General features: G+C 42.9%; 1 protein-coding gene across 1 annotated transcript in view; it reads right to left on the bottom strand.

Annotated features, from left to right (window-relative positions):
- The window catches only part of LOC137353656 (serine/threonine-protein kinase BRSK2-like), a 186,589-nt gene extending 179,104 nt beyond the window's left edge, over nt 1–7,485 (bottom strand). Inside the window, exon 1 of the mRNA XM_068020009.1 lies at nt 7,401–7,485. Coding sequence (XP_067876110.1) covers nt 7,401–7,485 — 85 coding nt within the window. The remainder of the gene's footprint in view (nt 1–7,400) is intronic.
- Nucleotides 7,486–13,036: the final 5,551 nt, after the last annotated feature.

Raw genomic sequence — 13,036 nt, 5'->3', positions numbered from 1 at the left:
ACAGGCTCGGCTTGTATCTGCTGGAATTTAGAAGAGTAAGAGGTGACTTGATTGAAACATATAAGATCCTGAGGGGTCTTGACAGGGTGGATGTGGAAAGGATGTTTCCCCTTGTGGGAGAATCCCGAACTGGGGGTCACCGTTTAAAAATAAGGGGTCGTCCATTTAAGACAGAGATGAGGAGAAATTCTCTCAGAGGGTCATGAATCTTTGGAATTCTCTTCCTCAAAAAACAGTGGAAGCAGAGTCTTGGAATATTTTTAAGGCAGAGGTAGATAGATTCTTGATAAACAAGGTGGTGGAAGTTTATCGGGGGTAGGTGAAAATGTGGAGTAGTCAGTTCAGCCATGAACTTATTGAATGGCGGAGCAGACTCGAAGGGCCGAGTGGCCTACTCCTGCTTCTAATTCGTATGTAATTAAATTCCCCCAAATTCACTATTCTATAGTTCTTGAACATCTCTGCGATTTCCCTGCAGATTTGCTCCACTATCTCTCTCTCACACTATTGGGAGGCCTATAGAATACCCCTAAGTAGTGTGATCATCCCCTTTTTGCTCCTCAACTCTAATCAAATGGATTCTGTCCTTGCCCCTTCAAGAACATCCTCCCTTTCCAACACTGCAATGTCTTCCCTAATCAGGACTGCCACCCCACCTCCCTTTTTTCCTTCTCTATCTTTTCTGAACACTTTATATTCTTGTATGTTAAATGTTTAGTCCTCGCCATTTTAAACCCATGGTTCCATTATTGCCACTACATCATATTCCCACACTGCTATTTGTGCTTGCAGCTCACCAACCTTATTTACCACATTTTGCATTTACACACATCCAATGTAATCCTTTCTTTGCATTCCTCGTAGTCCTTCTCAGTCCATTCCCATCTAATACAGAACTACCCCTTTCTCCAATACCGTCTAACACTGTCACACTGACCCCATCGAATACTTTGCTATTTCCTTCTCTAGTGCTATCTGTCTCTTTCAATTCTCTGTGCACCTTGGTGTTCCTCTCTTGTATTATTTCCTGATTCCCACACCCCTGCCAAGTTAGTTTAAACCCTCCCCAATAGCACTAGCAAATTGCCCCACAAGGAAATTTGTCCCAGCTCTGCTCAGCTGCAACCTGTCCAGGTCCCACCCTTCTCCAGAACTGGTCCCAGTGCTCCAGGAATCTAAAGCCCTCCCTCCTGCACTACCTTTCCAGCCACACATTCATCTGCACTATCATCCTATATCTATACTCATTTGCACATGCTTCTGGGAGTAATCCGGAGATTACTACTTTTGAGGCCCTACTTGCTAATTTCTTACCTAGCTCCCTAAACGCTTTCTGCAGGACCACGTCCCACTTCCTACCTATGTCATTGGTACCACGACTGCTGGCTGTTTAACCTCCCCACTCAGGGTGCTCTGCAGCCATTCAGTGACATCCTTGACCCTGGCACCATGGAGGCAACACACCATCCTGCATTAATGTCTGCAGCCACAGAAATGCCTGTCTGTTCCCCTGACTATTGAATCTCCTATCACTATTGCTCTTACAGTCTTCCTTGCGCCCCCCTATACAGCTGAGCCACCCATGGTGCCATGGCCTTGGCTCTGGCTGCACTCCCCATCACCATCACCTTCCTCAGTATTCAGAACTGAATACCTGCTGCAGTGTGAGATGCTCTCAGGGGTCTCCTGCACTACCTGCCTGTTTCTTCTTGGCTGCCTGGCAGTCACCCATTCCCTCTCTCCCTGCATACTCTTAAGTTGCTGGGCGATCACATCTATAACGTGCTAGCCACAAAGCTCTCAACATCATTGCGGATGAACCGCAGTGACGCTAGCTGCTACTCAAGCTCTGAAACCCAGAGCACAGGCTGCTGCAACCGGCGACACTTCCTGCACATATGGTTATCCAAGAGATGAGAAGTGTCCTGGAGCTCCCACATAGCATAGGATGTGCACTTCAGAAGTTGGAGCAGCCCTGCCATTCCTCTATCTATTGGATAATAAACCTTGGTACTACAAATAAACCCTGCTACTACGAATACTAATACCCCTACCAATAGTAATAAATTTTACCAATAGCGATAATAAACTTTGCTAACGCTAATCTAACTTACCACTATCAATACACCCTACCAATATTAAAACAATACCAATAGTAGCAATAACCTCACCAATAGTAATAAAACTTACCAATAGTAATAAATAAGAAATACTCTCCGGCCAATCTAATAAGCTTTACTGTTCGTAACCCTTGCTACTACTAATAATACCTTACAATTACTAAAATTAACCGAGTTTTGAAAGATAAAATGAGAAAAATACTCACCAACCAATCAACTACCTGTTTTCCTGTGACATCACACTATGCTATTTATACATGAAGGAATAGAGTAAAAAAGTAAGGAAGTTATGCTAAACCTTTATAAATCACTGGTAAGGCCTCAGCCAGAGTATTGTGTCCAATTCTGGGTACTACACTTTAGGAAGGATGGTGCAGAAGAGATTTACTTAGAATGATGCCATGGCCAAGGGACTTCAGTTATGTGGAGAGACTGGAGAAGGTGGGATTGTTTTCCTTAGGCCATAGAAGGTTAAGGGGAAATTTAATGGAGGTGTTTGAAATTACAAAGGGTTTTGATAGAATAAATAGGGAGAAACTGTTTCCAGTGGCAGCAGGGTTGGTTAAAAATGGTAAAAGGTTTAGAGGGGAAATGAGGAGATTTTTTTTTTTTAAAGTGTAGGGAATTACTTGAAAAGGAGAACTTTGCAGAGCCATGAGGAAAGAGCAGGGGAGTGGGGCTAATTGCTTAGCTCTTTCAAAGAGACAGCACAGACACAATGGACCAAACGGCCTCCTTCTGTGCTGTATGATAACATGATAATTCAGAGATTCTATCAAAGAACATTTATAACTTCACAGTGCTCAACTGGTTTCTTAAATGCTGATTTAACTTGTTCCAATGCTGCTTTCTAACAATGTTCCTGTTACTGACATTAACACACATTAACCTGCAGATGCTCACTTTATCTCTACCTCTCCTTTTGAGTAACAATGTAAGGAATACCATGTGCCTTTAGGAGTAATCCCAATTTAATTTAAAGCTGAACCAATGGAAGTTTATCCCCAATGCCTTCGCAAGTGCCTTGTCTATTTCTGTCAATATCTTATGGTCAACACTCTCAGAGTCCAAAGATTGTGAAGTCTCCATTTGTAAATTTGGCCATTGGAAGGTTTGTAAACCCCAATATTCTTTCCCCTTCACTAATCTCAAGTTTACCCTGCATCTCTGGCATCATATCCATTGTGGAAACTGAAGCAAAGCATTCATTTAGCCATTCTGCTGTGCCATTATCCTCTAAACCTGTCATACGATTGTGATGTTTAGCTTGAAAGCCACTGCCAAAATATTCCTTATGCACAATGGTCTAAATAGGCACATTCTGAGGTTAATTGCAGACTAATTGCTGTCACTGTCGCTAGCGTGCTCTATAATATTAGCTGCTTGACTCTTTCACTTGGGGAAAGGCCAAGTTATGTGAAGGTCAGAATAACAACAGCAAATGACTGTTAAAAGAACGTTACTTATGATTTATAAAGCGTGAGGTTTGATGTGTTACAGATGATCTAGATACAAAATTTTATATATATGTGTGAGAGAGAGAGAGAGAGGGGGGAAGGGGCAAAGATAGAGATTGAGAGTGAGATGTACCTTTAATCACTCTGAGTACACATATGTACTCTGATATCACGCTGAGAGCCTGGACTCTGTAATACACCAACACTTCACCCAGTCGGCTGTGCAAGGTGTCAGGTGTGGCGGTTGTCAGTTCAAATCCCACTCCAGAAATATGAGTAGAAAGTCCGCATTGACTCTCCAATGTAACATGGAGGGAGGGTTTGGAGGTGCTGCCTTTTGGATGATACTTTAAGCTGAGGCCCCAGCTGCCCTTTCGAGTGGATGTAACAGGTCCCATGGCACTGTTTTGAAGAGGAAGAAGGGAGTTCTCCCTGGTGTCCTACCCCAGCTAACATCACTAAAATAGATTATTCATTATCTCATTGCTGTTTGTGGGAGCTTGCTGTGTACAAATTGGTTGCCGCATTTCCTACACTACAGCAGCAGTGACTACACTTCAAAAGTACTTCATTGGCTAAAGTGTTTGGGACATCCTGAGGTTATGGTGCTATATAAATGCAAGTCTTTTTCTCCCCCCAGGTCAATCAAGGGGATTATTTATAACAGGGGTGTTGTGAATGAAGTGTGACAGTGAAAGTGTTACAGGAGGTCAGTGAGACAGCTATAGGAATACATGCTTTCAGAATACTTTAAAATATATCGTAGAAACAGTAAAATATCACACTTCAGCACAGCGAACAGGTTTTTTTAAAAAAAGAAGGGATCTTCCATCCACCCAAAGTGGACAGATGGGGCCTCAGTTTAACATTTCATTTTGAAAGATGGCACCTCCGACAGTGCAGCACTCCCTCAGTACAGCACTGGGAATGTCAGCTTATGTGCTCAGGTCTCCGAAATGGGGCTCAAACCGCAATCTGCCGACTCAGAGGTGAGAGTGCCCCCGAGCCATGGCTGACCCTGGTAATTAAGCTCAAACCTGAGGTCAATTAAAGTTTAATTGCTGTTGGTCAAATGAGGTTTGCTAAATGCTACAAGCTTTGGAAATCTTTGGCTGCCGGTCCATCTACTAATTTCCCCACACTGACCCCAACAACAAACAACCTGCAATTGACGTCAGCGTGAAATGACTACTCCTCTTTTCCTTTTTGTTTATATCTCTGGAACTCGCTGCCTACGAGGGTGCTGGAAGCGGAGATGATCAATGATTTCGAAAGGAAGTTGGATGGACACTGGAGAGAAATAAACTCGTGGAGCTACGGGATAGAGTGGGGGAATGGGACTGACTGGATTGCTCGACAGAGAGCCAGCATGGACGATGGGCCGAATAGCCTCCTTCTGTGCTGTTATGACTTACGACTCTGTGCAGTCCGAAATTGGGATGGATGCTCTCAAAATGTTTACAAATACTAGCGAAACTCCAGTATTACTGCTCATGATAAACTAGAGGGTGTATGTTTAGTAAGGGCAGAAATATGTAACACAGCATATTATAATGTTGTTAAACCAGTGGTGTATGTCCCTTTAAATGCTGCAACAAAAAAAAAAGTTGACCTGAGGTTAGGCAAAACCTGGGTGAGTTCAAGCATAAGTCGGACATGTGCCTTTGATGAGACATTAAATGAGGCCCCGTCTGCTCTCTCCGGTGGACATAAAACATCCCACGGCACTATTTTGAAGAAGAGCAGGGGAGTATTCCCTGGTGTCTTGACCAATATTTATTCCCCCAAGCGATTATCTTCTCATAATCACATTGCTCTCTGTGGGAGCTTGCTGTGTGCACAAATTGGTTGCTGTGTTTCCTACATTTCAGCAGTGACTGCACTTCAGAAAGTACTTCATTGGCTGTAAAGCACTTTGGGGCATTGTGAGGTTGTGAAAGGCGCTATATAAATGCAGAACATTTTTTCTTTAGGTCAGTCAAGAGGTTGGAGACATTGTGACTCCAGTCTGGTACTAAACAGCCTGTCTGTACATTCCAAATGACCTTTATTTTGTAACACATTCTCTGTCCCCCCATCCCCACTCAAGTGTAACTGAGAAATTAGTGTATGACATCTGAATCGTGACAGACAAGTACTTATAAATTTTCGATATAATTGATAGTTGCTCGATATCCCATTAACAGAGTTCGCATTCTACATAATATATATAAAACTCAATATTACAATGACAGAAGTTCCATTATATATTCTAGATGCACTTTTGTGTCACATTGACAGATCCTGCACTCGCCTGCAGAACCATGTAATATAAAAATATCACATGGTGTTGCTCATGGCTAAAGTAAAGCTCAAGTTGTGATCCCCCAGTTGCCAAGCTGGAGCTGTGTAAAAACCATCCTGTGCCTTTAAGTCCTCTGCTTCAATACATTTTATGGGAGAAAGAGGTTGGAGAAGGCAAACCTAGAAGATGATGATTGCAAACTCTTGGCCTCAATTAAAGGGCGATTATAGTTCTTTGTACATCTTTGGGCCCACATCAGAAAGACCCAGCGTGAAAAAAAGACTTGCTCGCTTTTAAAATCTTTGGGTGTCTATATAGGTGCAACACTTTGCTGTTGTATCCCACTGATAGATACAGCATAGCATGTTATATATATATCCCATAGGCACATCCTGCCACTCTGCATAGTGTATTTTTATGGTCCATATTTCACAGATGATCATTATATAGCAATACTGCCTGTTAGTCTCCTGCTCTCTCTATTCACTGTGCTACATGCATTTTCCTACATTCCGTTGACTGAGGCTGCACTGAGTGCCTTTCCTTCTGGTGTAATGCAGCGTCTCGAAACATCCCCTGTTCAGTCTCTCACCACTGCAACCAAGTTCCAATCAATGCTCACAACCCACAATAGCACCAGACAATCCCACTCCAGGCAAGCAAGAGGAGGAGAAAGCATCAGTGCCAGCACATTCCACTGGCCGAAACTGTTTCCTAAAGGCATATATAATAATTGAAATGAAAAAAAGCATTCGGGTTCCCTGCACTAACTTGCTGAGATGGTTCAAAGGAGTATTTCTAAACAAACTACAATCTGATTTCCTGCATTTCATTTACGTTTGACTCTCTCGTGTGTAAGCAACCAGCACCAGATTAATTTCATGAAACAGCAGAATATAGTAAGCTACAGATCTGAATCCAATTTTACTTTGCTATTTATGCATTTTAAGATTAAAAATCCTAAATCCTTTCAGCTGGGCACTCAAATATTTAAAACACATAAAATTATGCACACTACTTTAACCAAAAAAAAAACGTAAAGCCAAAAAAAAATTCACCCTGAGCCTCTTTAAAGTTCTATTTAAAAACATGCACGCTTTAAAACCCTCCCTTTCTGAGACAGTATCCCTGCAAGGCTCGTTTGTGTGAGGGAGAGGGACAGGCTGTCACAGCTTCTTGCATGTCAAATCAAAAACAGGCAGATTCAAAAGATGGGATGAAAACTGCAAGCACAAAAGCCTCTTTTTTTTTGTTCCATTCTGTAATCAATCCTTGGGATTAATGCAAATATATACATCATTCCAGTTCTGCAAGTCAATAGTCACAAGCCACCAGCAGACCCTGCCTTTCCACAGATATAAAAATAAATAAATTTTACGCTGCAGCAACACAATGAAGGCTCAATGCAAAACATTAGATTCATTGATTTTTTTCTGCAGCTCCACGCATCCCAAACAAAAGCACTGTCTTGCATTTAGATATATATGTAGCATTATCCTGTGTATAACATCAAATAGACTGGATAAAATGGTTCCAAACCTGTCTGTCCTTTCCCCAGTGTCTTCTCTAGTCGGTATGGTCCCACATATTGAGCAGAACCTGCTTCCTTTGTGGATGTTGTCATTGTCTTGGTTTCACCTCCTTTTTCCTCAGGTTATAAATTATGATTTGAAATTGAAGAGAAAAAAAATACTCCTTTTTTTTATTTCTTGCCTCCACCCCCCCCCTCCCACCCTCCCCAAGACCCTTGGGTTGGTAAGACAAGAGATGGAGGTTGCCCTAGGAACCTGGTACCAGCATTATTCTCTCTCTCTCTCTCCTCTCTACTGCTCCCCCTCTCTGTGAATCCTGCCTCAGCTCTTAGCTAATCCTGCAACCTGCTCCTTTTTTTTCTTATTAAGCTTCCATCCGGGAACCCTCAGTGACACCCAGTCCCTTTTTAACCCTCTGCCTCCCTGGGAACAATTAGATTTAAAAATATATATGTACATATAATCATTAAAGAAGAGAACTGTTATAGAAACAGATAAACATTCATTGTTAAAACATATTATTCTTTCATTACTTTGTAAAAGATGTGTGATAAGTTTTGAAAATAAAATGTGATTCAAATAAAAGATTTAGCCCACTGAATTAGATCAATGTATACTCCCCATGATTTTATTCTAAAATTCCCAATATTTTAAGTTGTGTTTGTATATATGTATTTGTGCACTGTCTATGCAATGACCTCATGTGGTGTTGGAAAGTATATACGTGCATATTGCACACAATACTGGAACAAGCATGCATTATAGTGGCTCAGTTGGTAGCACGCTTGTTGCTGAGTTAAAAGGTCAGAGACTCAGGTCCCAATCCAATAACCTAAGCACATATGTCAGGCTGAGACTCCCAGTGCAGTACTGAGGGAGTGCTGCACTGTTGAGATGCTGACTTTTGGATGAGACCTTGAGCCAAGGCCTCTTCTGGCCACTCAGGTGGATGTATAAGATTCCATGGCACGAACTGAAGAGCAGGGGAGTTCTCCTCGGTATCCTGGGGCCAATATTTATCCCTCAACCAATATCACTTAAACAGATTATCTGGTCATTATCACATTGCTGTTTGTGGGAGCTTGCTGTGCACAATTGGCGGCTGCGTTTCCTACAATACAACAGTAAGCACACTTCATAAAAGTACTTCATTGGCTGTAAAGCATTTTTGGATGTCTGGAGGTTGCGAAAGGCGCTATATAAATGCAAGTCCTTTCTTTTGCCCTCTGTTGTTGATTTAACTACATGTTTCTCCTACTTAGGTTAATGTTGGTGGTGTTGGGTACTATGGGTCTTGGTTCTTCACCTATGTTTAATTAACATTTTTGCAGATTTAAGGTTTTGGGCAAGGGGTGGGGTGAGGGGGCGAATATGAGGACGAACTTTTTTTTTTAATGCAGCGAGTGGTAATGACCTGGAACTTCCTGCCTACGGAAGGTGGAAAAAGTGGAGACAATGAATGATTTCAAAGAGAAAGCAGGGATGGGCACTTGAGGGAAATAAACTTGAAGGGCTACGGGGATAGAGCAGGTGAATGGGACAGACTGGATTGTTCGACAGAGAGCTGGCATGGACTCGATGGGCTGAATGGCCTCTCTCTGTGCCGTAATGACTCATTTATCAGAAATAAAGTTCGAGCTGATGGACAAAGTGAAAAGAAAGATGAATTTCTATAGCGTCACAATTTCAGGACTTCCCAAAGCACTTTACAGCCAATGAAATGCAGTTACTGTTACATCACAACAGTGACTACACTTCATGGGTACTTCATAAGCAGTAAAGTGCGTTGGGACATCTTGAGATTTTGAGAAGTTTTTTCTCTCTGAGGGTTGTGCGACTTTGGAACTCTCTGCCTCAGAAGATGGTGGAGGCGGGGTTATTGAATATTTTTAAGGCGGGGCTAGATAGGGAATCAAAGGTTATCTGGGATAGATGGAGTGTGGAATTCTAGACACATACAGATCAGCCATGATCTTATTGAATGGTGGAGCAGGCTCAAGGGGCTGAATGGCCTACTCCTGCTCCTAATTTGTATCTTCGTATGAGATCACGAAAGGTGCTATATAAATGCAAGTTCTTTTTTTAACTGCTTCTGATACACCACAAGCACAGTACAAGATAGAAAAGTAAATCTTTATCGTTGCATGAATGTTACTTCAGTTTGGTGTGCTGTAAGGAAGCACACCCTCACTTTATGTAGCCTAGTATCTTCTCTCCCTTGACTGGTTTTACACACACACACAGACATGCAGTAAGGGCAATCTGTTGCATTTAAAGCAGCTCACGCCTTTCTGAAACAAACATGGGGGTTTTGGCTAAAGTTTAGTTTAGTTTAGTGATACAGCACTGAAACAGGCCCTTCGGCCCACCGAGTCTGTGCCGACCATCAACCACCCATTTATACTAATCCTACCCTAATTCCATATTCCTACCACATCCCCACCTGTCCCTATATTCCCCTACCACCTACCTATACTAGGGGCAATTTATAATGGCCAATTAACCTATCACCCTGCAAGTCTTTGGCATGTGGGAGGAAACCGGAGCAAACCCATGCAGACACAGGGAGAACTTGCAAACTCCACACAGGCAGTACCCAGAATTGAACCCGGGTCGCTGGAGCTGTGAGGCTGCGATGCTAACCACTGCGCCACTGTGCCAGTGGTCCTGGTAAAACCAGAAACTTGTGAAGAGCTGACAAACAAACCCAACCTCACTGGGCAGGGGCGCCCAAGGTTTTGTCTTCAGAGGTTGTGTAGGTGCATCCCAAAGAGTTTTTTTTTTAAGGGGTGGGCACACCAAGTAAAACAGATGGGCAGCTGCAGAAGCTTTGTCTACACTGAGGTTTCTGTGAGGCTGTGGAATGCACAGTCGGAGTTAGTAGCTGAAGCAGAGACCACGTCAACATGTAAGAACAGGTTAGATGGACGACTGAAGGGTAAAGGATATGAGGACATGGTGGACACATGAGATTAGGACTACTGCTGCCACGGTGGATAAACAATATTGTGATTTCTAAGTGAATTCCATGTTTCTATGAATTTGCATATATCTCATGCTGCTCATGGTTCAGAATTTGATCATGAGGAAACATGACTATAAACCAAACCTCCGGGACCGCAAAACACAAACAGGACAACCCTGCGCATGAGAAATATAAGCATTGGCAGGACTCAGCTGCTTGGAATGTGAGGGCCAGATTGTTAGGGGAGGACATGCGAGACCAAAGCCATATCCCTATCACAGGAGCTGGACTTTGCTATGAAGTGAACTATCTGTTCCTTGGAGCTTTTCAAGCAGGGGGCTGCACGTTTATAGCAATGGGAAAATATGGAGGCGGCTGTGACAGGTATGAGCTTTCTGAAGAATTTCTATTAGATTTTCCAGCCATCCACCCCTCGCTTGCCCCAGCATATTTTGAATGTGATTGAGAAGGCAAAGTGCTAGATGTGGCTGAAGGAAGCTTGCTACCTTTAGAGCTGCGTTGCTCACCAATTCTCTGCAGGACAGGTGTTGGTGGGGGTGGGCCATGATCTCAAACTATATCCGGGCCATTCCCTACGAAGGGGCAACCAGGGACGATCGGGTGCATGTTGCTCTCCAATGAAGCTCAGCAGGAAGAGAGGGAAAAAAAAACACCTAAAGAACTTAAAAGACCCATTCAAACCGTGTCTAGAAAAGGTAGTTAACGACGTCCTCCCAAATTACTTTCCCTCGCCACCTTTTGCTGGATTTTAAACAAAACAGCAGGATCAGTGCATGGCACAAATGGCACATGAAGCAGCCGCCAAAAGGCCCTTGGGCTGCGTTATAAGTCCCAGTGTGTTATCGAGTGGAGGCAAGTGGACAATTATATCCAATCTTTCTCAACAGCATTGTTGGCTTGATCAATAAAAATAATATAATGTGCACTATTTTTCCAATCCCATCTCTGCCTACAGCAGATCAGTCGCTACTCATCTCTCAAATGGAGAGTTAATCACTGTAATAGTCAAGAAATCATCACTTCTGACAGTCAGCATTCTGTCACGGAACCAGAATTGGGACCAAGGATAATTCAAATGTTGCCATAAGATTAACATCCATTTACCACTGCTTCCCAACTTGGAAGTCATATATCCATTCCATTAGCATATTTAGATAGGCCACAGTGGTTCACTGAAGACAGAATGTCATTGCAAAAGGTGCAATGAATGTTGTGTTGGTTCCCAAGAGAATCACTCAATTTCCAAACCATTGTGATGAGTCTGACACAAATTGGCCAATTTGCTAAAGGAATCGTGAGCCCTGAGATGTTACAACAGATGAAGTGGGGATTGGAGGAGGCTCGTGTACAGCATTGCCTGATTGGGCGTTGGATACAGAGTCAATTGGATCCTTCAAAAGGGAATTGAACAAATAAGGAGAAAAAAAGAATTGCAGGGATATGGGGAGAGAGCAGGGGATTTGGGGCTAACTCTGAAAGAGGCGGCACAGACTCGATGGGCCAAAAGGCCGTATGTTCTGTGCTGCACATTCTAGATCATTCTATGCAAGTGTCCCATTGACAGGTTTGCACCATTGGAAGTAGGAATACCGGGCTACATGATTGATGGACATGATTTATCGGATTTTCCATGCCTCCTTTCCCCTCATTTATTCTGTTAGAACCACTCACTGCTCCTCCAGACCTGTCTTTTGCTTCTTGACTTGTCCCATTACCACTTTTGCCTTGCACCAACATCCCTTTTGTCATTTAATGTTTCCTGCTTTCCACCCATCACAAACCTTTCCTCCCCAAACCCTCTGTACTTGGTTAAATATGGTTAATCTTGAACATCGCCCGGTCCTGATGAAAGGTCATGGATCTCAGGTGTTAACTCTGGTTCTCTCTCCAGAGATGCTGGCTGGTCTGCTTACTTTTTCCTGGTTTTATTTAATATTTGAGGTCTGATTTCGATTCACCATGTCAGTGCTCATCATATTTGCTGCTTCCCATTGGCTGAAACAGATGGGCTAAGACAGCAGCCACCTCCTGCAATAAAGCTTCAACAATGCAGGCCAACATTCCCCGAAGTCAGATGGGATTAAGATTGCTAAAATAAAAGCAAAATACTGCGGATGCTGGAAATCTGAAATAAAAACAGAAAGGGCTGGAAATACTCAGCAGGGCGGGCAGCATCTGTGGAGGGAGAAACAGAGTTAACATTTCAGGTCTGTGACCTTTCATCAGAACAGTATTAGGATGACTGTCAGATTAGGAATACTCTGTGTGGAGGATAGGTACCAATATGGACTCTATGGGCTGGACGGCCGGTTTCAGTGTTGTAATTTTTATATAATTCTATGTAAATTCCATGTTTCTATTAATTTGCATTTACTGTTAATGCCGATTCATTTACAGCACAAAAATAGGCCATTCAGCCCAACTGACCCATGCTGGTGTTTATGCTCCACACGAGCCTCCTTCCACTCTACCTTGTCTAACCCCATCAATATAACCTTTCCCTTTCGCCATCATTCATTATCTAACTTGCCCTTAAATGCATCTATACTGTTCGTCTCAACTACCTTTTATTTTAATTCATTCATGGGATGTGGGCGTCGCTGGCCAGGCCAGCATTTTTTGCCCAACCCCTAATTGCCCTTGGGAAGGTGGTGGTG

This window comes from Heterodontus francisci, chromosome 41 (genome assembly GCF_036365525.1).
Source record: "Heterodontus francisci isolate sHetFra1 chromosome 41, sHetFra1.hap1, whole genome shotgun sequence".
NCBI lineage: Eukaryota > Metazoa > Chordata > Chondrichthyes > Heterodontiformes > Heterodontidae > Heterodontus > Heterodontus francisci.
Note: the sequence above shows the minus strand (reverse complement) of the source record. Positions and strands in the feature narration are given on the sequence as shown.